General features: G+C 37.2%; 1 protein-coding gene across 1 annotated transcript; it reads right to left on the minus strand.

The window, feature by feature from the left end:
* Positions 1–24934, minus strand: LOC140036364 (uncharacterized). Its single transcript, XM_072077745.1, has 2 exons — positions 23382–24934; positions 1–64 (listed from the first exon to the last, which is right to left on the minus strand). The coding sequence occupies exons 1-2, from the start codon at positions 24932–24934 to the stop codon at positions 1–3; spliced, it is 1617 nt and encodes a 538-aa protein (XP_071933846.1).
* Between the last annotated feature and the right edge of the window lie 1755 nt (positions 24935–26689).

The raw sequence follows: 26689 nt of genomic DNA on the forward strand, positions 1-26689 counted from the left end.
TCATCCCCCAGGCACCGATTCATCTGTTAAAAGCTCCTTGCGCAGAATGTCATTAAAATTTTTCCTGAATGGAGAGATGTTATGTAATAGAACATCAGATTTGGGCCTTCTAAGGTGTATCGATAGAGAGGAAGCTAAATATATGATGAAAGAGGTGCATAGTAGTGTGTACGGACTCCACATGAATGGGTACTTACTAGCTAAGAAAATCATGGGAACGAGATATTTTTGACTCACTATGGAGCATGACTGTGTAGATTTTTTCAGGAAATGTATTAAGTATCAAATGCATGCCGATATTATACATGTCCCTCCTACCGAGTTACATAGTATGACCGCTCCGTGGTCCTGCTCGATATGGGGAATGGATGTGATTAGAACTATTGATCCCCCAGTTTCGAATGGGCATCGATTCATCCTGGTGGCAATCGAATATTTCACCAAATGGGTTGAAACAACATCTTACAAGAGCGTGACCAATAAAGTAGTATCCGATTTTCTAAGGGACCATATTATCTGTTGTTTTGGGATGCAAGAGACGCTGATCACTGACAATGCCAGAAACTTCAATAATGATATGGTAGATGGATTATGCGAACAATTCAAGATCAAACACCAGAATTCGGCTATCTACAAGCCTCAGATGAACAGAGCGATAGAGGCCGCGAACAAAATGTGAAGAAAATCATTCGCAAAATGACGGAAAGACACATAGATTGGCATGAGAAGCTGCCGTATGCATTAATGGCTTATCGGACTGCAATAAGAACTTCTATTGGGGCAACACCTTATTTTCTCATGTACGATATGGAAGCGATATTATCCATGGAGGTTGAGATCCCCTTTTTGTGCATCTTAATGGAAGCTTAACTGGAGGAAACTGAATGGATTAAACAGCAACACGTGCAACTATCTTTGATTGATGAAAAACGGTTAAATACTGTTTGCCACGGACAGTGCTATCAAAGGCGAATGCCCGTGCTTACAATAAAAAGGTCAAACCTCGCATATTTCAAAAAGGGGACAAAGTCTTGAAACGAATTCTTCCCATCCAATACAAAGCTAAAGGAAAATTTGCCCCAAATTGGCAAGGACCTTTCATTGTCAAAAAGATATTGCCCGAAGGAGCACTCATTCTCACAGAGATGGACGAACAGATTTTTCCTCAACCAATCAATTCAGACATGTGGAAGAAGTTTTTTATCTGATTATGTGAATTTTTTTTCGAAATACGGCTTAAGGTGGACTAAAAGATGGGCCTTCTTCTTTTCCCTTTGAACATTTTATCCCTAATTCTCCCCTTTGAACCTCTAGAATAATCTACTCCTTCGTTTGAGAGTTTCCTAAAAATCGCAAACCCCACACTAGGGCAAATTTTATCTTTCATTTGTAATAAAAAAAATGCCCAAACTGAGGCAATTTTTTCTAGCTTTACATTGGGGCAAGAACTTATAGGATGCGGTCTTAGGATTTTTTAAATTCTTTAAAATTTGCCTTCGAGTCTTAACATTTCTTAACACCACACCTGATTCCGTTACAAAGATCATAAAGTCTCGACCTCCACTTTAGTAGTATTTCTAATGAAAATTGCTTAATCAAATGACAAATAATGTCGACACACCTTTACCAATTTTGCAGGTGAAGGATTGTCACACTGATACCATTAATTTTGAAACATATTTTTGAATCGATAAAGGCTGCTGTTAAATTTGTTCAATAGATGAAAACCCGAAAGGGCGTTTTCTAAAAAAAAGTCGAAGAAAATAAAACTTGAAAAAAAAATGAAAATGAAGAAAAAAAGAAAAAAAAGAGAGAGAAAAAGAAAAAAGGAACAAAAAGCAAAAGAAAAATAAATGGGCGGGGACAACCTTAATGAAAACCCGAAAGGGCACTAAGGTAGGGTTTGGAGTCATTGACTGAGTTGAAAATGGAAAATTGAGGGTCGACTGTTAAGAAACTGGTGACTATGTTCGTTTGGGATTATTCTTGTATTGAGACTCTTTGGCAACGGTGAATATTCAAGAATGCGATATCCAAAGAGGTCAAATGTGACGTTTTCTCATATAGAAGAACCATTCAAATTTGTCTTCAAGTTGTTCTGTAAAACTTAATAAGAATCATCTCGTTGAAAAATTATTTTACTCTATTTTGGAGTCTTTGCATGAAATAATTGTCTAAAATTTTTATTTTATTTCTTTAAATTCGGTCAAGAAACAATCCCTATAATTTATCGTATTTGATGCATAAACATGTTTCTTATGGTCTAAACACAGTTGACCGAGCACAGATACTAGCAGGTCGAAGGAGGATTATACAAGATTTTCGAATCGAACAGTTAATTGATATCAAAATATACATGTTTCTCAAGACGTAAGGGACCGCACAGTGGAGGCACTATATTTTGTCGTAATTATTTTATTCTCTTTTGCAGGATTAAACTACACACGTTTCTTGAAGGAACAGAAAATTAGCAATTATTCAGTCAAGTCTAATCTACATTGGGGCAATTTTATTACAAAGTTAATATCTGATTCAATAAGTAAATTCAATATTTGTTTAGAAAAATAACAAAAATCATTTCACACCTTTTGATTCAAACACAATCTTCATGTGAATGTTTATTTTGTCGGGTTTGGGTTTTATCCCACCGATCCTTTATTTTGTCAGGTTTGGATTTTATCACACAAACCGTATCGGGTTTGGGTTTTATCCCACCAACTGTATTATCCCACCGAACGTTTATTTTGTCGGGTTTGGATTTTATCCCACCGACACTTTATTTTGTTGGGTTTGGGTTTTGTCCCACCAACCTTTATTTTGTTGGGTTTGGATTTTATCCCACAAATGGTTATTTTTGTTAGGTTTGGATTTTATCCCACCACTCCTTTTATTTTCTAGCTTCAGGTTTTCTGATTAATTAGGTTTTGCTAGTCGTTTCAATCACAGTTGAAGCAAACAGGTAAGTAATTTGGTGTCTACATCTTTGTCTCGAATTGCAGCAACCATCTTTGGCCCAATTCCACTTGTTTTTTTGTTTTTTCTTTTTCCCCAACCATTTGCCACCTCATTCCCCTAATCCATACCAAGATCTTTCTAGAATTAAAGCCATCGAATGACTATAAAGAAACCAGCAAAAACCTGTTTCATCGCACCGATTGACATTAGGGTTGGAGGGGAGTTTTGGCTCCATATAAAGGGATAGAAACACAGCCCTAACAGACAAGAGAAAGAGAGAGTGGCGAGGAAGGAAAGAAAAACAGCAAAAGAGAGAGAACGAAAAAGGAGAAGAAAAAATTTTCTGCAGAAAAAGTCGGGTTGATCGAGCAGCCATCTTTGGATGCCATTTTCTCTTTCGTTTTAGCTTTTTTTTCATCGATTCTTTTTTTTTTGCATACTCTATAGATGTAGGCGAAGAACTTTTGTGTTGAAGGTTTCGGGAGAAAACAACTTTAAGGCTATCAAATTCGACGCCAAAGCTGGAAGAAAACTAACCCTAGTTTCCGAAATTCTTGGAGTTTGAAATCAAATTTGCATTCTCAAAACCTGTTCGTTTTAATTCATTTTTGACCGATACACCCAAATAGACGTTTCTAAACTTCGGCCTTTTTATTTGTCTTATTGGAATCCGGTTTTGTGGGATTTCCTTGTCATGCTGGGTTCCTTTAATATGCAAAAGAAACAAAAACTTGTTTAATGGATTAAAGATCTCAACTTTTTCTTAATATTCAAACGTTTGGGTCTAGGAAGACTCCTTGATTTGTTTTATACGTTTGGATAGGGTCTCATGAGAGTTTTGGTTTGATGTTTGATGCGAACATGTTATGAAACTTGCAGCCTTGTTCTTGGACTGCAAAATTTGATTTTGATTGATATTTATGCTGATTAGGATCTTGTTTGAAACTTTAAGTCTGCTTTTGATGTTGTAAAAATCATTTTATGTAAAAAAGACTATTTCAAAAGTCACTAAAAAAAGGCTTAACCATAAAGCTCCCATTGTTTTGTTGAGGAGGAAGTCTTCCCAGAGAGTTGCAGAAAGAATGCTCCGAACAAGATGCATGGGATTTTCTAAAAATTTCATTTTGACCCCCCAACTTTTGTATAATTCTACTGTAGCCCCAAAACTTCTACAAATGAACCATTTTGATCCCTTTTAAGTTTTAATCATCTTTTGCATATTTTAATTATGTTTTTGGATAGATTAATTTTGGACTTTTGGGCATGATTAGGATTTAATATTTTTAGTTGATTTAATATTTTGTTGGGTTTTGTAAGAAAGCTAGTTTTTGCGTCATTGGTTTATTTTGATTGAATTTTGGCTGGACTTTAGATAGTGTGTTGTTAGTGATTTTGGTTGAATTTCGATTGGGTTTGGATACCTATTTGTTTTGTTTGAACTTTCGGTTGGGCTAAGTGGCTCCTGACCCAAGAAAATAAATGAATGGCTCAATGGCTGGTTAAAATATGAAAACCAGATCCAAAAATTGCAACTTGGTCCTTGTACTTTTGAGTAATCTTATTGTGACCCAAAAACTTTGAATTTCTTTCAATTAGGTTCCTAATTTAATTACAATTTGTCCCTAAACTTTTTTCTTTGATTTTGACCCTTAATTTTTGTAATAATTATAATTTGCCCCTAAAAATTTTCTTAATTTTTGCAATTAGATCCCTGGTAGTTTTGATTTCTTAAATACAAGTTAATTTTCTTCTTTAATTGTTAATTATGCTTCATTTAAGTGTTTTAATTGATAGATTTTATGATTATTCCCATTTCTTTATAATTAAATTGGTGTCTTGATTATTTTGTTGATTTTGGAGCATAAATAGGGCAAATTTCACCTCATTTAAACATAACTTCAAGGGAGATAATCTCTTTTATTATTTTAAATTCTTTTATGTGCTCCAATGTGTTTTTTATGTATAATTACATGTTTTGAGTGTTTTAATTATTCATTTTATTCATTTAAATTTCATTTCCTTTATTTAATTTTGATGATTATTTGTGAGGCGTTTAAATGCCAAGTTGTAATAGATAGATGTTCAGGATATGTATTTAGCTAGCCTATGTAATAGATAGGTTTTAATTTTTACTAAAAATGTATTTAGTTAGATAAATGTAATAGTTAGGTTATTATTTTAAAATTTTCCCATTTTAGATTGTAATTAGGGTCCCGAATATAATAGTTAGGTTTTTATTTGCTTTTATTTGCTTGTGTGCTTGCATGCTTGTGTGTTTACGTATTTATTCATTTTCATTAGGGTTTTGCATCTGGAAATTATGCTTATGTATTATGTGTTCTATGTGCATTATGTGTTTATTTGCTCTAATTATATTTTATATAATTTATTTGTTTATAATAAATGTATGACATTACCACACTAGTCCAACGCTAGTTGTGGGTTTTCTCCCCGATTTCTCGTTAGTCTAACGCTAGTGAAGACTTGTAAAAATGGGTTAGTCCAATGCTAGACCTTTTAGGCCATCTTGACCTAGATTCACTCTTTTTGCGTGATATTCATCGCATTTCATACATATTTTATATTTTTAGGATATTTTCTCATCTTGCATGGTATTTCCTATATATTACCTCTCTCATCCCTATGTCGAAATATGACATTTAGATTTGCATCTCATTTAGAAAATTAGATATATGTTAGTTCATTTACTTGATTAGATTAGAAGAGTCACCCTTCAAATATAGGAAATGGGCGAGTATGGCTTTTTAACCTTAGAACGCTCGTGTCTCATTTATAAAAAGAAAAATTAAGTCACGAATCTTAGTCCCCCATACCCGTTATGTTGTATTTCTCTCATTTAAGTCACGTATATTTATATATTATAATTTTTCTTTTCTTTGAGTCTCATTTTTGCATATTTGTGACCTCTTTTAAGAATCATTTTTGGGCATCACAATTAATGTGATTTGCATCAATTAAAATTTGAAGAGATATTTCGACCCTCTCGATATCCATTAGATCTAGATTTGCATCAATGTAGAAACATCCAAATGTAACCAATTTTATAGGTTAGATTAAGAAAAATTTGACTAAATCACACAACTAGTCTTGACTAGGTTGAAAGGGTGCCTTAGATCAAATCTTTGCCTTCCCTTTCTTCAACTCTAACTCCCGAACTCTTTTTTTTTGTTTTGCAAAGATTTGGAGTCGTCTAAAAAGGGTTTTGTTTATTTTTTATTAAAAAAATATATTTTTAGGTGACTTGGTACACCTTAACTCAATACCAAACGGCGATTCCTATTTTTCCAAAAAACCCTTTTTAAACTATTATTTTGGGCCAAAACCGTCACCTTTTTTTAAGTCCCATTTTAGGTCTTTTTCGTTATTTATTCTCTAAAATAAAAAACTCATTTTCAAATCAAAAATTCATTTTTCTAACACTTAAATACTTTGATTTTATTATTTTTTTTGAAAAAATGGGGCTCGATAACTGTTGTAGTCATCAAAATTAGCAATTAGTGATGTTTTTTCTGAAATGGTTGTATCTGTTAGAATGTGTAGTGACTATTTTACGTAGAAAGTTGTGTTTCCATTATATATAATAAACTTGGAGTCTGATGTTTGAACTAGTGATATTAAAAGTCGGTGTTTGTTTATAATTATATCCTTATCTATGATTCATTTCCTACAATTTATTCTTGGGTTTGAGCAAGGATTTTTATTTGTGATTTGTAATGAAGGCAGGTCGATTAGAGAAGGTAGTACGTTTGCCAATGCATGGTATCTGATTTCAAGATCTAGTAAGGGTAGCAAACCAATTTTGTAGTTATAGTTTCTCCTTTTCATCGAGTTTCAAGTTTATATCATCGTGAGTTATGTCAACCGTCAGGAAACTTCCTTAGCATATCAATTTAGCCACTACGTTAGTAAAACTTTCCTCTAGATACAATTTTGTGGAAGTATCATAGGTGAGAGGAATCCACTTAGAAATTGGAAGACAACCCTAGAGAATCAAGTTTTGTGCGAGTAAAAGTTAAAATTTTGAGGACAAAATTCTCTTAAGGGGGAGAGAGTGCGAGGATTCGAAAGTTCGTTTCCTATGATTTTTGTTAGTTTCACTTACTTGTCTTGCATTTTTGGTTGTTTTAATGGTTGAATCATGATTTTTATCCTTTTGCTTTATTTAACTTGGTGCATGTCGAGTTTCACAGTATATTGTACTAGTGTGACCAACTAGTGAGATGAGTGTAATAAATTTGGTGGATTAGAGGGATTTTTGTGCAAAAGGAATTCTAAGACAAGAGTTGTCAAGAGTTAATTGGAGAAACACTAGATATTTTAGTGATTAGAGACAATTGGATAGAGATAATTTGATTTCTTGCCACTTGTCACTTATCCATGAAACCTTGACCAAGATTTTTGACCAAAACTAATCCTTATCTTACCCTTGTCACACCACTATAACATTTTGACCGCCAAGACTAATCCTTATCTTCCCACTTGTCAAACTACTACAACTTCTTAATCAAGACTAAACCTTATTCTTATTCAACCAAAACTTTAAGTTTCACCATTTTTTCTTCTTTTTCTTTCTTGTCATGGTTGAATAGAGAGAGAGAGAGAGAAAGGGAGAGAAAAATTCGAAATTCAAGTCTTGATTTCTTGCTTGATTAGTAAGAAAAATAAGAGAAGATCCTAATCTACTCTATAAAACCTTGAATTAAGTTTGGGAGGAAGCTATTGGAGGAGTTCTTGGAGGAAGAAAGTCTTGCATCTTTCTTGATTTGCTTGCCATCCTTGGGTTGGAGGTAAAGAGGTGAACTTGATTAGAAACCTTAGTTTTCTTCCCTTAACCTTAGTTTTCTTCCCTTATCTTTGAGTTTATTTGAAATATGATGTTATAGAAGTTAAAAAAAGAATCTTTATAAAAGATTTCATGATTTTGTCAAGTTATATTGTCAATTTCCAACTTTGGTACATGAAGTGCATAGCATAGGTTTAAGTTATATATGTGTGATTTTTCCTACCGAGAATATATACCATATAACACATGTTATGCTAGTCATGATTTTTTTTTCATGAAGATAAGTTTGAAACTTTGAAATTAGAGTAAAGGAAATTAAGGACAAGTTGTTGGAAATTCTTGTTTGAATTGGAAGTTTGGGATGGTTTTGATATATTATACTCAAGATACTTGTTAATATTTTCATCTTCACATGTAGGTTGATTTGGAGTTTTTGAATTTTAGATTTGGGGTGGTTTTGATCTACCTTTGCTTGAGTTACTTAAGAAACCCTTGATTTTCACATATCGGTTGCATTTGAGTCAAAACAAAGCGATTTAAGGGAAGGAAAATGATATTTGCCCCAAAATGTTTGATAGTTAAAAAAGTTTAGCTTTAATACTAGAATTTGTATGGTGATTGTGACATACTTTTATTCAAAATACTTGCCAAGACTTTGATCTCCACATGTGTGCTGGTTTTGAACCAAAACAAAGAGGTTTAAGTGAAAAGAGATGAGTTTTCTCCAAACCGGTTTATAGTAAAAAATTTTCAGTTTTGAACATCGAAAGTCTTGACCAGTTTTCTTCCAAATTATTGACTATAATTGACATATTTTGACTCCATATTTTGATTGAGACATTGATTTAGCATGCACGTGGTTTGCCCTTTGATTTGAAGAAGAAAACTTTACCATTTTAAAAGTTATGATGGGGTTAAACCTATAAATTATTGTGTTTGCTAAGTGAAACTTACTCATTTATATTGGTTTTAAGTGGTTAAACTCTTGATGTATGACATGACCACAGAACTCGAGAATGATCAAGAGAGAGAACTGAGGTTTGAAGTGGAAAGATTGAGATCAATTGGTGAGTGTTCCAACTACATGTTAGGACCATGTGATTTACTTGAATGATGCTAAATGTGACTTGTTGATCGAAAGTACTAGATATCTTGAATTGTTAGTGCATAGGCGAGTGTGTACTTTATCGTACTCGATCTAACTTAATTGAACTCTTGTTATCTTATTTACAAGTGAACTGATATACATGTATATGACTTGAAAGTTGGTTGGAAATGTTATCTCATCGATTATACTGAGTGCTTGGGATTTCAAATCCTATCGGCTAGTTAGTCGAATCGAACTAACAAGGGTTTGGTTGAGGAGATTGATGAACCATAGATAGAGTTTTGTGTTTTTTGTTTAATCCATTGGATGTGTCCTTTGGAATCGATATACTCGAGTATTACCACCCAGTGTTCTAGTGCTATTGGAGTTTGGTCCTGACATGGGGGTTGATCGGTGCATGGCAACTGAAGTTAAGCGGTGACCTACAGACATTGTTATTGGTGCATTTCAAACGTATGCGGAGTGTCAACGGACTCAAAAAACTGCTGTGGAACTGGCTTGTAAGAACCCACTATATCCTTGAGTTGCAAGTGAAATATTGAACGAGACTAATTGTTACGCCTAGAATCTGGCAGGAGCCACCGTATCAATTGTATTAACGTTTGAATTTTGGATGCTCTGCCTAGATCTTGGCGGAAGCCACTGAATCAGTACTGTATCCTTTTCTTGCTGGTGTTAAATTGTTTATTTAAATATGTGAATTGTTAATGGCTTTGCTTGTAATTGTTCACCTTCTTTGCTTTATGATTTTGATATATATGATTGATATCTTACCAATTTGACTGCATATTTTCTAGGAATCTCACTGGATTTTTAGCTCACCCCATTATTTGTTGTCCTTTACAGGGTGTGGGATGCCAGAGACAAGAATAGTAATAGTTTGTAATAGGAAATCTTAAACATGTATTTGGCTGACACTGTATCATGGTACTAGTCGTTAAGTTTTTTTCTTTTGGCTTGTACATTGGTTTGAATATTAGGACGATTTATAGCATGTAAATGTTATATTGAAGGATTTTAGTGTTATTGATTTGAAAATGTTAGTGAGTGAGTCTTGGCGAGAGTTGGACAGGCGGTCCGCTAACCTTTGGAGTACGTCCTAGAGGAAGGTGGGGTCGTCACAGTAGTGGCATTAGTTCCTTAGCCTATTAATTGAACATCTAGGAATTGGAGCTACCTCTAGTCATTACACATTCATTTTGAATCAACAAAAGGTAACTGGTGTAATACAAGTGCGATTTATATTACTATTATCACAATCATCACATTTGACATACTATTGTTATTTAGGGACTTGATAGTGCTCTGCTTGAACTCCTTCCCTACTGTCAACACAGATTTTGTGTCTAGCACCTATACAAAAATTTCAAGAAAAAACATCCTAGCCAACTGCTGAAAGATAGGCTATGGAGCATCACTGTAGCAACAACTACTGAGCTGTGTGAGTTAGAATTAGAAGATTTGAAGGAGTTTAATTCTCTTGCATATGCATGGGTCAAGAGAGCACTCCCTCCTAAACATTGGCGTAAGGTCTTTTTCCTCATTATATTAAGTCGACATGCTTGTTAACAATTTGTGTGAGACATTCTATGCTAAAATATTATAGTATAGGGATTTGCCAATTATTGCAATGATGGAGAAAATTAGAGAATATGTAATAGGTAGAATAGCAGATATGGTTTCTTGGATGAGAAAGTGCATAGTTCTTGTGGGTCCATCAATAAAAGGGTTACTTGAAGAAAGGCAAAATAGTCTAGGAAGTGGAAGACTATAGCAAATGGTGATGAGGGGAAGGGTATTAGATGAGTGGGCCAACGGGGGAGTAGTATGTAGTTTATATCAATATGAAAACTTGTTCATGTAATTTATGGCAAATTAGTGGGCTACCATGTTGCCATGCATGCTATAGCAACCATCCGTAGAATGAATGATGACCCATGCTTGCATTGTCATGAGTTCTGTTTTAAAGATTTATTTTTAAGAATTTATGAGAATGTGTTATACCCTATCAGTGGAAAAAAACTATGGCCACCAGTTCAAATTCTATGTTGGACCACCCATACCATATACCCAACCAAAGAGGCCTAGAAAATAAGAAGAAAAGATAGTTCTGATAAAAGAAACAACACCCATGGGGGAAAAAGCAATGTCCAGAAATTGAGAAAGCATGTTGTGATATATTATAGAAAATGTGGCAGGGCAAGTCAATGAGGATTCGAAAATCATTTTATATTTTCTTTTATTTTTAATAAGTTAATTTATATTTTCTTTTCTCTGAATTTACTTGCCTTAATTTCTTGATTGTTTTAATGGTTGAGTCATGATTTTTATCCTTTTCTCTTATATATAATTTGGTGCATGTTTAGTTTTGTAGTGCATTACGCTAGTGTGACTAACTAGTGAGGTGTGTGCAATAAATTTGGGGAACAAGAATGGGTGTTGTGCAAGAGGGATTATGGGACAAGAAGTGTTAAGAGTTAATTGGAGGAACACTAAATATCTTGGTGATTAGAGATAAATCAAGAGATAAAGAGATAGGCTTGAACCAAGTTTCGCCAAGTGTCGACAATCTAAGCTTTCTTTGACCAAAATAAGTCTTGTATTTATCTTCCATTTCACAACCAAAACTCCTTCATTTTTTCCTTCTTGTGGCCAAAAATAGAAAGAGAAAAAGGAGAGAAAAAGAATCTCAAGTTCTAGCCTTAATCTCTTACTTGATTTGTGAGAAAACCAAAGAAAAACCCTAATCTACTCCTTAGATCTTTGAAGCAAGTGCGGAAGGGAGCTTTTGGTGAAGTTTTTGGGGGAAGAAAGACATTGATTTGCTTTCCATCTTAAGGTTTGAAGTAAAAGTGCTAGGAACCATCTCTTTCTTCTTTTATTTTTAAATTTATCTGATATATGAAGCAAAAGAAACTAAAGGAAGCATGCTTATGGAAGATTTTATGGTTTTGTTAAGTTTTATTGAAATTTTCAATTTTGATACAAGATATATGTAGTTTAGTTTAGAGCTTTATATATGTGAAATTTTGCTAGATTTTCTTAACTAGAATATGTATCGTATACTCAATGATATGTTATCTTGATTGTTAGTGGTTTTGCTATGAAAATAGGGTTGAAATTGGACAGACAAGTTGGTGGAATTTTCCCTTATTGGTTAAGTGAAAGAGAGTGAGAGTTGAGGGGAACGCTTAGGGTGATTTGAACTTACTTTACTCGACGTTACTTGAGAACACTTTGATTTTCACATATAGGTTGGATTTTAGACAAAGTCAAGCGATTTAAAAGGAGGGAAGTAATGGTTGCCCAAACATATTTTATAGTTAGATGTGTCCAGTTTTAAACTCGTAATTTGTGTCACTTTTCTTCAAAAAATTGTACATATACATACCATATGTTACCCCATTTTGTGCTTGCAGTCTTGAGTTACATGAGTTACATTTACATGGTCTTCCTTGGATTTTCACAAGTAAAAGTTATGAATTTTGAAAACCTATGTTGGAAGTTTGATAGCTTCTTACTATACGATATTTGATTGCAGATTTCGAGAGTGGTCAGGAGACAGAACTTCAGCTTGACATTGCTAGATCTTAATTGGTTGGTGAATGTTTGAAATTGCATAGTAGAACTTGCCGCTTGATTGAAATGCTCTCTTGTTGTGATCGGACAATACTTGACTTGTTTGGTTGGGCAAGTATGTACTTTATCACACTTGCCCTAACTTGACTAAAGTACCATGCATTGTTTGCAAATGAATTGATATTCATGTATATGACTTGAAAGTAACCGCCTGGGATCTCAAACCCCATCGGCTAGTTAGTCGAATCGAACTAGCAAGGGCTTGGTCAAGGAGATTGACGAACCATGGGTACTTGTCGCGCCCCATTTTTTGATAAAATAAATAAATGGTTTAAAAATGTATTTTTTGATTCAATTTGTGATTTGGAAAATGAATTGTGATTTAAAAGAAAAATGGGTCTAAATGGGGGTTTGAGAATGCGACGATTTGACCCAAAATTATAGTTTAAAAAGGGTTTTTTGAAATAAAAAATCGGAGTCGCCACTTGGTAATGAGTTAAGGTGTACCAAGTCACCTAAAAATGAATTTTTAAAGAAAAATAGGAAAAAGTAGTAAGAAACCCCTTTTAAACGACTCCTAGTCCACGTAAACCAACGAAAAAGGTTCGGGAGTCACATTTGACGAAGGGGAAGGCAAGGATAAAATCCAAGGCACCCCTTCGACCTAGCCAAGGCTAGTTGCTTGATTTAATCAAAGATTTTCTTGTTTTAATCAAAGAATTTATTACATTTGGATGTACTACATGAATGCAAACCCTAGACCTAGGGGTATTGGGGGAAATTTCTCTTCAAAGGTTGAGTGGTGCCAATCACATTAATTGTGAAGCCCAATGACGATCCTTTGAAGAAGTCACGAATAATGCGAGTGGGATGCAAATGAATGGAATGCATGTATGCAATGTGAGGACATGAGTTTTGAAAAAGTAATAAAAAAACAATAAATATGTAAAGGAAAATGGTACGGGGAGACCTAAATCGTGACTCAATTTACCCTTTTATAGAGGGAATACAAGCGTGCTAAGGCTTAGAAAAAGCCACACTCGTCTATATCCCATATTTAAGGGGACTCTCAAGCAAATGAACCCTATAACTAGCATGAAATGCAAAAATCCTAAAATGGAGGGAAAAGGGGGTCGAGGGGCATGCAAAATGATAAAACTAAAAGAATGCATGACATGTAATGAACATGCAAACATGTACTAACGAGGGGAAATCCCTAAGGGTCTAGCGTTGGACTAGCCCATTCTATGAATTCCGACTAGCGTTGGACTAGTGGAAACGTACATTCGTCCATCACATTCATTCATGACCATGGAAAGCGAGTAGACATGCCAAACACTTATAAACACATAGCACATAACACTTAGCATGCTCAACTAGATGCAAGAACCTAATTAAAGCAAGTAACACATAACACATAGGCAATTAAAGCCCTAACTATTACATTTGCTAGCTAGGCACACGTCTTCGATAGGTCTTCATTGAATGCTCCTCCAAGCCCTATCTATTACAAGCCAAGAGGTGTACACATACCCCATAAAGAAGAACTTAAATAAAAGCAAAAGTAAATGAAATGAAAGAACTAAAGAAAGGCAATGAAAGCAAGTAGTCATGTAATTTCCACGTAACACGTTGGATCACATAGAAGAGATACAAAAAGGGATAAAAGAAAATATACCGCCCCCTTTGAATGGTGACCAAATGAAAGAAAAATGGCTTCAAAACAATAAAAAGGTCAAGGTACCACTTTAATTGAGAAAAATTAAAAGAAAATGGAAACAACCGTCAAATTGAATCACTCGAAGCATTCCAAGGAAAGTAAACTACTCGTACTTAACCAATTAAGACAAACAAAAACCCAATTGGAAAAAAATTAAAGAGGTCTAAAGGGCCAATTTATTACTATTATAAACACTAAGGAACTAAAAAAACATAAAATAAAATTAAGAATCTAAGGTGAAACTTACCAAATCAAACTAGAAAATTCACAAAAAGGTAAACGAGGAGCAATTTACTAGTAGCTAAACAACCAAATGCCAAAGAATCCAAAAAAAATCAAATTAACTACAAGTCTAGGAAAAAGAAATTATTAGACCCTTCAAATTCATTCTACAATCCCTTAAGTATCTACCCAAAACAAATCAAGATGTATTAAAGAGGAAATGGCATGTTAGGAGGACAAAATTAATTAAGTTTCCAATTAATTGGGCCATGGAAGCATTAGATGGAAGCCAAGGGGTTGGAGTGCGATTTTTGAAAGTCATTTTCATGCAAAAGCCATGCAATCACGTAGAAGAAACTTTCTCTGCAACAAATTTCATTTCCAGCCGTGGCTTCTTTCCATTCTACCATGCAAACACAATCCAACAAACAAAAAAACTTGTAAGGAGATCAAACATTCTTCCCCCTCTTCGGAACGCAAAAATCCAGAAAACAAGAATATTCAAATGCTAAAACAAAATCCAGCAACTTTGACTTGTTCTTCCTATTTCATGCTGCAAAAACTGAAAACTAGCAAGGTAGACAACTAAACCAGTTTTGGTGAATTGCTGCATTACCGAGTTGCTCAAATGCACTCCTAGCACAATTAAAAATTCAGCCAATCGATCCAAGCTTCAACATTAAATCAAAGACAAGCGTAACTCAACAGGCCAACAACTCCAAATACAAATTCTGGCAGCCTCTCATGCGAAGAAAAATGAAAAAAAAAACTTTCTTATAATCTGCTGCAAATTTGTAGCTTACTCTTTGTACAGACCATCCATGAGCTCAAATCAAAACATAATGAGGCAAATATCGCATGTTACCCACTAGTATACCCCAAGACATAAACCATTTAACATGCTCAAACAAGCAAAATATAGTTCGGTGACTGCTAAAAAAAACAAAGTGCAGCAGCAATTTCCAGCCGCAATCTTTCGCATTTTTATCATGCAAACAAATTCATCAACCCAGAAATTATTGACCCAATTTAAAACATGAAATTTTGGGTGCAAGATTAAGATGGCAAATCTGGTTTTGATCATCAACAAAGGAAGGAAATTCATTATCCATCAATAATAAAAGAAGCAAATCTGGCTTTGTGCACCTTCAGCCGCAGCTTTTCTTGCATTTCAACATACAAATGTGTTCACCATATATCAGAGTTTTAACTACCAATCACCAACTAAACTTGTAACTTCATTGTAGCATTGAAACAAGAAAATGGAGCTAATCATCAAAGGTAGAAAGAAAACTAAACAGCACAAGAATGAAACAGAAAAAAACGCAGCAAGCTTTCTGCAATTCGGCACTTTACAAAATCCAGCTTTCAAACACAATCAAATCCAAACACAAGGCTTTAAACTAGGCAGCAAACCATCATCCAAACAAATAGAAAAAAAAAACTGAGCAAAATCCAGTGCAAATACAAATAAAATACGTTCAGCAAGTTGAAAAATCTGGAACATATAAAACTGATTTGGCAAGTTGAAATGCATTTTCCAGCAAGTACTTGGGCATGAATCCGAATTTACCTCGGTTAAATCATTGTGTTAAGTACCCAAAACTAACATGCAAGGCTACTTAATGAAATTACTATCATTTCTAGTTCAGATCAAGTTCGGACAGCAACTATAAACATCCACAAATCCAGAAATTCTGTTCGCCATCCTTGGATGAACTTGCATGTAGCCGTTCACTATTTCATTTTTTTTTTTTTTTTTGCTTAGCCGGACCAATAAACTTCCTGCAAAGCTTAATCATCTAATTTTAATTAGTCAAACACCTAACCAAGTGAAAATCAACCACTTTCCAGCAAATTTCATGCTAAAATACCCATGCAATTTCCAAAACAACTTCAACGGCTAAACTGGAAAAATTGTTTCAGCAATCCATCAACTTCCATTAAAATTTCCAGCCATGCAACCGAAATTCAGGCCACGTAGTTCACATGCAACATCAAATAAGAAACTATCTATCAGGTTGAGTCCAAAATTAAGCTCAGATCATCACAGCTAGCAAATTAAAAACCGAAACTTCCAGCTCAAGCTCTCGGCAGCTTCACTTCCTTCTCAAACAGATTTTTCTATGATTTAACCTATCATCTAACCACACAATCCCACATGCATGCTTATAGTCAGCTTCATCAACCCATAAACAACTCATCTAAGTTCAGAAATTACCTTAGCTTGAAGCCTAAAACACACGACTAGCAGCTGCAAATCCTCCACTCTCGGCTGTCCAGAATTGCAGTCCGCAACTCTCCCTCTCCCTGGCTCAAACTTGCGGCTGGATTGGAGGAAGTTTGACTCTCGGTTCTCTCTCTCCCTCTCTCGGTTGGTCTTGAAGTGAGGCTGGAAGATAAGCTAAGTCCTCACCTCTCTCTCTCTCGTCGTTATTTCCAAAGAAGCTGATCACTTCACAGCTCCCGGCATAGGAACAATTGAAAAAATAAAATGTTATGGTGAGTGATAATGATTGTAGTGAACTGGCAATGATATAGCGTAGTGGGATGTATATATTGAGGTATTGGGAGTGGAGTGGAGTGGAGTGGAGTCGGCAATAACAATGGAAGGTGCTAGGTTGAGAAGTGGAAAATGGAGCCGGCAGAAATAGAATTGTGATTTTTTGATTTTTTTTTTTTTTTTGATTTTTTTTTGATTTATTGAATAGAAACTAAATCTAAATAAACTAGAATCCACAAAGCACAATTTTCCATTTTTCATCAATTTCCTCTTTTCTTTTCTTTTCTTTTTTCACAAATTTTACGTTAAAACTTAAAACTAAAACTAAAACTAAAACGTGAACAAAATTAATATGACAAATAATTAGCAAATAAAAGACAAATAAAAAGGTAACAACTAAAATGCAGACAATCTAAAACAAAATCATGAATTAGATGCAACATACAAATTATTTAAAAATTTGGTGTCTACAGTTTGCCCCTCTTTGTTTGAGTTTTGAAAAAACTTGAGACAAAGAAGTAGACACCAAATACTTACCTGTGTTATTCGGCTGCAGAATGATTTGAACGGACAGGACTTTTAAAAAACGGGACTGACCCGAACAAGGAATTTAAAACGGGACTGACCCGAACAGGAATTTAAAACGGGACTGGGAACTGACCCGAACAGGAATTTAAAACGGGACTGGCCCGAACAGGGATTTAAAACGGGACTGGCCCGAACAGGGATTTAAAACGGGACTGGCCCGAACAGGGATTTAAAACGGGACTGGCCCCAGGAATTTAAAACACTGGCCCGGGAATTTAAAACGGGACTGGCCCGAACAGGAATTTAAAACGGGACTGGCCCGAACAGGGATTTAAAACTGGCCCGAACAGGGATTTAAAACGGGACTGGCCCGAACAGGAATTTAAAACGGGACTGACCCGAACAAGGATTTAAAAGGGGACTTCACTGGGGAAGTTTAAACAATGAATTGAGTTTTTTTTTTTTTTTTTTTTTTTTTTACCTGAGAATATTTCAACTTTTGTACCAAGAGGGAAATTTGGATTTCTGTGACTGAAACGATAGCTGATGCTGTTTCTTATGATCGAGTCTTGCAAATAACATCGATCCTTGTTTACTGGGAAGCTTTTGTCTGACATCGGTTTAGGTGCCAAAAAGAGAGTGGCTGCTTTTGTTTGTAAATGCAACATTCCTGCAAAAAAAGAAGAAATAATGGGCTTGCCACCATTATTTGATCCGGTTTGCCTTGAGAGTCGTGTAAACATGAGTCTTGTGATGCTTTTATTTCGGCTCGGCGGCGTCTGCCTTAAACCTTTCAATTTCTGAGACTGATAAAATGCAGATTTACCACGTCACCCAATCCAGGTGGTAGCTTTGTTGTATGTTACTCCCTGTAACTGATGATTGAATCCCCTATTTTTGCACAAACCTCAGGGTTTATCATTCATTTGAATTTAATGGTGAAAGAATGATGCATGAAAATTAGTATATGCAAGATGATTTCCTATGTTAGGCAAAGATGAGCATGCAAAAGAATGTAGACAATCATAAGCATTCACACACAAATAATTTGAGAATAACCAAGAGGTTTATAAAGATACATTTTGCAAAAGAATATTTGTAAAGAACAAATACAAATTTAACCAACGAATATCATATTCAAAACTTTGGATATTTTCTCTTCGGAATCCGATATTGGCAGAAGTATCACAAATATGAGGAAAACCCCAAATGAACCAGGTCACCGGCTGTTCCTTCTTGAGCTTGTCTGTTGAGAAAACCTACCTTGGCGCCCTTTCGGGTTTTCACCAAGGTTGCCCCCACCCTTTTTGTTGTTTTTTTTTTTTCTTTCTTTTTTCTTTCGAGGCGCCCTTTCGGGTTTTCACCTAGAGAACCATGAAATATCTCGACCATTATCGACTCAGAAATATGAATTGAAGATTTCTGGCATCAGTAGAATGCATTTCCCTTGTGAGATTAGGCGAAAGCATTATAGACATCACCTGCCAGTTGATTAACAAATTTCCTAATAGAAATGCAGCAAGTGATGAAAACCAGGACTTTGGGCTTTTGTAATGAAGTCCGGTGGGGTGTTTTTCAAGAAAGGTTAAGGCTTGAAAGCAGATTTGATACGAGGGGTGAAATAACTTGAGATTGCACCCTTTTGAAAACAACTCCGAAACTGAGGAAAATTTGCCCCAGTTTGATCAGATTTTCTCTCTTTGCATTTTTCATTGTATTTTCCTCACTTTTTGCATTTTTCTTTGAAAACTAAATTTGCCCCAGTATAGGGTTTTCTTCTTTTTTTTTTTTTTTTTTTTCGAAACAAATTTACCCCAGTGTGGGGTTTGCAATTCTCAAGGGTTATCAAACGAAATTTGTCAATTCTGATGGCTCAAAGGGGACAAGTAGAGATAAAATGTTTTTAGTGTAAAAGAAGATGGCCTGACTTGCATTTCGCCATTTGCATGAATTTCTAAAGAAAATTTGCATGATCAAATGAAAAACTTTTTGCACATATCTGAGTTGATGGGTTGAGGGAAAACCCGTCCATCCATTTCCGCCAAAATAAGAGCTCCGCCAGGTAATACCTTTTGGATAATGAACGGCCCTTGCCAATTTGGAGCGAACTTGCCTTTAGCTTCATCTTGCATTGACAAAATTCGCTTCAGTACCTTATCACCTTCTTCAAATGCCCGCCGATGGACTTTTTTGTTGTAAGCTCGGGCCACACGTTTTTGATAGCATTGCCCATGACAGATAGCATTGAATCGCTTCTCATCTATCAAAGTCAATTGCTCATGGCGCTGCTTGATCCAATCGGCCTCCTCCAATTTAGCTTCCATAAGGATTCGTAGCGACGGAATTTCAACCTCAGCTGGTAATACAGCTTCCATCCCATACATAAGTGAATATGGCGTTGCCCCAGTCGATGTCCGAATAGAAGTCCGGTACGCCATCAATGCATAAGGCAACTTTTCATGCCAATCGCGATGCTTTTCTGTCATTTTGCGGATAATTTTCTTCAGATTCTTATTTGCGGCTTCTACAGCTCCATTCATCTGAGGCCTATAAATGGCAGAATTGCGGTGTTTGATTTTGAACTGCTCACATAGTCCATCTACCATGTCATTGTTCAGATTCTTGGCATTGTCCGTGATAAGCGTTTCGGGTACTCCAAAGCGACAGATGATGTGATCTCTCAGGAAATTGGCCACTACCTTCTTCGTGACATGTTTGAATGACTCTGCTTCAACCCATTTGGTAAAGTACTCGATCGCCACCAATATAAATCGATGTCCATTTGAAGCGGGAGGATCGATTGTACCAATCACGTCCATACCCCACATTGAACAGGGCCATGGGGCGGTCATGCTATGCAGTTCAGTGGGTGGAGCGCGTATAATGTCACCGTGCATTTGGCATTTTATACATCCCCGGACAAAATCTATACAATCATGCTCCATAGTAAGCCAGAAGTATCCGGTTCTCATGATTTTCTTCGCTAGCAAATGGCCATTCATGTGAGGTCCACAAACGCCACTATGCACTTCTTTCATCATATATTGAGCTTCATCCTCATCAATGCACCTTAAAAGGTTCAAATCTGAGGTTCTTTTGTATAACACTTCTCCATTTAAGAAAAATTTTGAAGCCATTCTACGCAGAAAATTCTTGTCCTTTGTCTTAGCATGCAGAGGGTAAGATCCTGTTTTGAGAAACTCCTTAAGATCATTATACCACGGAACATTGTCGGAGGACTTGTCTACAACCCAACAGTGGGCAGGTTTGTCTTGAAGTTGAATCGGAATTGGCTCGATCCTCAATTCATCAGGATATTGGATCATAGAAGCTAAAGTGGCCAAAGCATCGGCAAATGCGTTTCGGGCACGTGGAAGATGTCTGAACTCCAAATTTCGAAATTGCTTGGCCAGAGTAAGCAGACTGCAATGGTAGGGCAGAATTTTTGAATCTTTGGTTATCCACTGTTTCAAGGTTTGATGTACAAGCAAATCTGAATCGCTGAAAGCTATCAACTCTTTGATTTCCATTTCCAAAGCCATTTTGAGACCAAAAATGCAAGCTTCATATTCAGCCATGTTGTTTGTGCAGGCAAATTGCAATTTGGCAGCGGCAGGGTAATGTTTCCCTTCGGGTGAAACCAGAACAGCTCCAATTCCAACTCCGAGGGAATTCGAAGCTCCATCGAAGAAAAGCCTCCATTCAGGGCTTTGTTCACTCATATCATCTGTAGCGCCTACGAATAAAACTTTCTCATCAGGGAAATAAGTATGAAGTGGCTGATAATCATCATCCCTTGGATTTTCCGCCAGATGATCAGCTATAGCTTGCCCCTTGACCGCCTTTTGTGAAGTGAAAACAATGTCGAACTCTGATAGAATTATCTGCCATTTGGCCAGGCGTCCGGTTAACATCGGCTTCTCCAAAAGAAACTTCAGAGGATCAGATCGGGAAATAAGATAAGTGGTATGGCTCAACAAGTAGTGTCTCAACTTTTGAGCCGCCCAGGCCAATGCACAACAGCTTTTCTCAATGAATGAATAATTAGCTTCGTACTGTGTGAACTTCTTACTTAGATAGTAAATGGCTTGTTCTTTCCTCCCAGAGTCATCGTGCTGACCTAGAACACACCCTACTGCTCCATCGAGTACAGATAAATACATAATCAAAGGTCGGCCCAGTTTGGGTGGCACTAAAACTGGTGGATGCAACAAATAATCTTTAATCTTGTCGAAAGCCTGTTGGCACTCCTCATTCCAATACAACGGCACATTCTTTCTCAATAATTTGAACAACGGCTCGCATGTGGCAGTTAGTTGGCCGATGAACCTCCCAATGAAATTGATCTTCCCTAAGAAGCTTTTCACGTCCTTCTGAGTTTTCGGCACTGGCATATCTCGAATTGCTTTGATTTTCGCCGGATCTATTTCTATGCCCTTCTTGCTAACAATGAATCCCAACAGCTTACCCGCAGGTGCTCCAAAGGCGCATTTCGCAGGATTTAACTTCAAATTGTACTTCCGCAATCTTTCGAATAACTTCTTCAAATCAACCAAATGGTCCTCTGCCCTCTTAGACTTGATTATGATGTCATCCACGTAGACCTCCATCTCCCGGTGGATCATATCATGAAATAAGGTTGTCATGGTCCTCTGATACGTTGCTCCTGCATTCTTTAAACCGAAAGGCATGACTCGGTAGCAAAAGGTACCCCAAGGGGTAATGAAAGCAGTTTTCTCCCTATCCTCTTCTGCCATCAAAATTTGGTGGTAGCCAGCAAAACAATCGCAAAAGGATTCAATCTCATGTCCGGCAGTATTGTCTAAGAGAATGTGAATGTTTGGTAGAGGGAAATCATCTTTAGGACTGGCTTTATTAAGGTCTCTATAATCAACGCAAACTCGCACCTCTCCATTCTTTTTTGGAACAGGGACTGGATTTGAAAGCCAAATTGGGTAATGGGAAACAATGATAATGTTGGTTTTGAGTTGTTTTTCAATTTGCTCTTTTATTTTGAGGCTCATATCGGGTTTGAACTTTCTGGGTTTTTGCTTTACGGGTGGAAAAGAAGGGTCTGTGGGTAACCTATGCACTACCACGTCAGTTGAAATGCCAGTCATATCATCATAGGACCATGCAAAGACATCTTGGAACATAGTCAAAAATTCAAGCATCTCCTTTTTCTGCCTCTCATTCAAATGAATACTAATTTGCACCTCCTTAACTTCATCCTCAGTGCCAATGTTAACCTTTTCTGTTTCTTCCAGGTTCGGTTTTGGTTTTTCCTCATATTGTTCAAGGTCCTTTGCAAAAGAATCGAATACCTCCTCATTATCACTCTCGCTTTGGAGTTCGGATTCACAGACCTCCAAGTCATGAGTGATATAGAGATTGCCGTTATTGAATTCCAGAATTGTGATATCCAAAGGGTCAAATAATTTTATTTTTGGCCATCTGAAAGAATTAATGAATGTGGGATAATAAGCAAATAAGCATACAACAAACAAATGGTCAAGCAATACAACGAAGATATAAACAAATGAATAAACAAAACAACATGACAAGAACAACTTGTACATTTTCATAAAACCTTTGATTGAAAGCAAATGGAAATGAAAACTTAACAATATTTACATGCGAAAATGTTAGTCAAAAAGTAAAATTGTTTTCATTGGCTATTTACAGATGCAACTTTTCATGAATTCACATGAATGATAAACCCCTTTCAGTTTACCGAAACTCCTTCCGAACGGGCAGGAACTCGGCTGTCCAATTGGGAATTGATCCTTCGGGGATGTCAGGAAATTCAGCTTCGCCTGGAACACTATCTTCAAATGTTGCCCCAACGAACAATTGGGCCAAACTAGCTTCAATTTCGTCAACTGGGTTGATTTCTGACATGATCACCTCGGCTGGTCGTGGGAAAGTATAATGCAGGGGTGGAATGTCAAGAGCCCTTTGCCTTCCTTCTTTCTCCGCTTTCTTGCGCTCCTTCATTTCTCTGATATCCTTAGCAGTCGGTCGGAAACCCAAACCAAACGAATCATTTTTCTCCACAATCTCCACTGGCTTTAAAATTCCTTGCAGATCTCGTCCCAGCCCTTTGTCAAATTCATAGCCTCCACGGATCATCTCCTTAGCCATCATGACACTGGCCCTTGATAGAGCTTGCTCCTCCTTTGTTATCCAACTGACGGAGACAATATCAGATGTGCTATGAGGGGTCACTGTGGAGCTTCGGCTACCCTCTTCTTTGGACTCGGAATCGATGATTACAAGGCAATCCTCTTCGGCAAATATAGTTATCAGCTTGTCATTTACTACAAATTTCAACAACTGATGTAATGAAGAAGGCACCGCCCCAGACTTGTGAATCCATGGCCTGCCAAGCAAAACGTTGTAAACACTAGGAAAGTGCATGACTTGGCAGGTTATTTGAAACTGGGCGGGTCCCATTTCAACTACTAAATCCACTTCTCCTATTGGCTCTCTTTGTGCTCCATCAAAACCTCGAACTATGGTCCCTGAAGGCCTCAGCTTGATGTCTTGCAATCCCAGCTTTTCCAAGGTGCTCCAAGGACAGATATTAAGCGCGGATCCATTATCAATCAAAACCTTCGGCAGCCTTTTCCCATTGCACCTAACAACTATGTACAGGGCCTTGTTATGTCCAATGCCTTCCGCCGGCAATTCATCGTCAGAAAAAGTAATTTGCTTGGTGAATAACACACTCCCAACCACGTGCGAAAAATTATCAACAGAAATGTCCCTAGGGATTTGAGCTTTAGTCAATACCTCGATCAACGCATCCCTATGCACATCTGAAGAAAAAAGTAAATCCAACATGGATATCTGGGCAGGTGACTTGCTTAGCTTCTCAATCACATTGTATTCACTTCTCTGGAGCCTTTTAAGAAAATCCAAGGCTTCCTTCTCAGTGATTGTTGGTTTGGCGGGTGGCTCGGAATTATTTGCTTGAATCGGAATGGTAGCTTCAAATGGACTTACGATTTTCCCTGATCTGGTGACCACTGACACTTCTTCCTTCGCGATTGACTTTTCCCCAATCTGTACAGTAGGTTCATTGTAATTCCATGGCACTTGTTGCAGACTCAGAACAGGCTCCTGCTTCGGGAATTCGATGATTACTGGCTCCAAAGCCTCACTCTCCGCTGGCGTGAGATCCAAAACAAAGGGCTTTTCGTCCTCTTCAAATGGCAATTCTATGACAAAGGGTTGGTCTGTGACCCCAAACACTTCAGCTTCCCTTGTCAATTCTTTGACCGGTTCCACATACTCCGTATCATCCAGAATAACCCCAATGATATTGGCATGTTCCGGTAAAGGGTTCCTATTTACGTTCGGCCCTTGCGCCTCCCTTTTCCGGATTACAATCTCCCCGGCTTCAACCATATCTTGGATTTTATGCTTAAGCGCCTTGCAATCAAAGGTGGCATGTCCGGGGGCCCCAGAATGATAAGCACAGACAGCTTGTGGATTATACCACGCGGGCATGCCATATGGGTAGGTAGGAGGGGGTACTGTACTAATTTTCCCGGCGGCCTTCAACTGGTCATACAATTGGTCCAGAGGCCTGCCTAAATTGGTGAATGTACGGCTAGGTGGTCGGTTGTAAGGTTCAGGAGGTTGAGGATGGTTGTAAACAGGTCTATTTGGTGGAGGAAATCTTAGGTTATATGGAGGGCGAGGTCGGTTTTGAGGTGGATTTGGTTGGGAAATTTGAAAAGGGGCTGAAAGTGGGTTAGGATAACTTGGGCGAGGTCGAGGGTGGTGGATGTTGGTGGTATATACAGGATGCGGGTTTGAGTAGTAAGGGTAATGTGGTTGGTAGGTTGGATTGTGTTGGTATCGGGGTCGGGGTGAAGGGTTTTGGTTCCAAATAAAGGTTGCATCCCCCTCCTTCTTTTTGAACGGCGGCTTTTTCACATTGCTTCCTTGACCTTGTAAAGCATCCAACTGGGATTTGAGAGCAGAGACGTTGACAATTTTCCCGGCTCTTACAAAGTCATCAAACTCTTCCAATTTATTCACAATGGCAGCAAATGAACAACCAGTCATACGGAAAATTTCTTCGAAATATGGAGGATCATGCGCCTTTATGAATGTGCGAATAATTTCATCCTCGGTCATCGGAGGCTCCACTTTCGCAGCTATCTTTCTCCATCTCTTGGCATATGTCTTATGATCTTCAGATGGTCGCCTCTTCGTTCCTTCCAAAGTAGTTCGGGTTGGTGCCAGCTCACAGTTATACTCATATTGTCTGATGAAGGCATTGGACAGATCGAGCCAGGTCTTCACTTCCTCTGGCTTTAGGTTGGAATACCAATCGAGAGCATCCCCTTCTAAGCTTTCTGGAAATAATCTCAACGGCAAATTCTCGTCATCCACTGGCTTGCCCAACTTGTTAGCAAACAAACGCAGGTGCGTCTTAGGGTTACCCGTTCCATCATATTTGTTGAACTTAGGGGTCTTGAACCCCACCGGTAGTTGTACGTTCGGAAATAGGCACAAATCATCATAATCCAACACCCCTTGTTTGCTTAAACCTTGGCTTTTCCGAATAAATTCATCAAAACGATCCAAGCGTTTAAGTAACTTCATATCAATCTGGGCAGACGACTCTCCCATTTCTGGCTTATTTTGAAAAGTGTGCTCCGGCACCACGGGCTCCGCGGTAGTCTGATAAAAAACTGGTGGGTTCAAATGCAGGGTCGGATTGTCTTGAGGCTGAAATCCTTGACCATAAGGAGGGTAGAAAGGAGGATTTTGAGTAAAAGCATATTGCGGGTTTACAGTTCCCTCAAACGTAGTTTGAAATGGAGGAATAACAAATGGTTCGGATTGTGTTTGTGTGGCGGGTACAGGTTCAGGTTGCACTCCGCTACTAACGAGCTCATCAATCAACTTCTTCTGAGCGGCCATTTCCGATGCCATTTCCCCAAATTTTGTGAGTAACTCTGTCAACTGAACCCCAGGACTTGCAGCTTCCGGCTGGGTAGTTGCGACGGCCTTATCAGATGATTCTGGTTGAGTACTCATGTCTACACGATTCCTTTGGGCTTTACTTCGGGATCGCGTAATAATGGGGCTTTTCCGAAAAGCTATTTTGAAATTTACCTGAGAATGCAAAAGACTTCTTTAGATAAATCAATGATTACTGAATTTCTGCAATTTATTCAAAAAAAGAGAAAAAAGAAAAAGACATGAGTTAGTAATTATTCAAACAATTCGGATGCATGTCTTATTTGG

This window comes from Coffea arabica, chromosome 2e, assembly GCF_036785885.1.
Source record: "Coffea arabica cultivar ET-39 chromosome 2e, Coffea Arabica ET-39 HiFi, whole genome shotgun sequence".
Classification (NCBI taxonomy): Eukaryota; Viridiplantae; Streptophyta; class Magnoliopsida; order Gentianales; family Rubiaceae; genus Coffea; species Coffea arabica.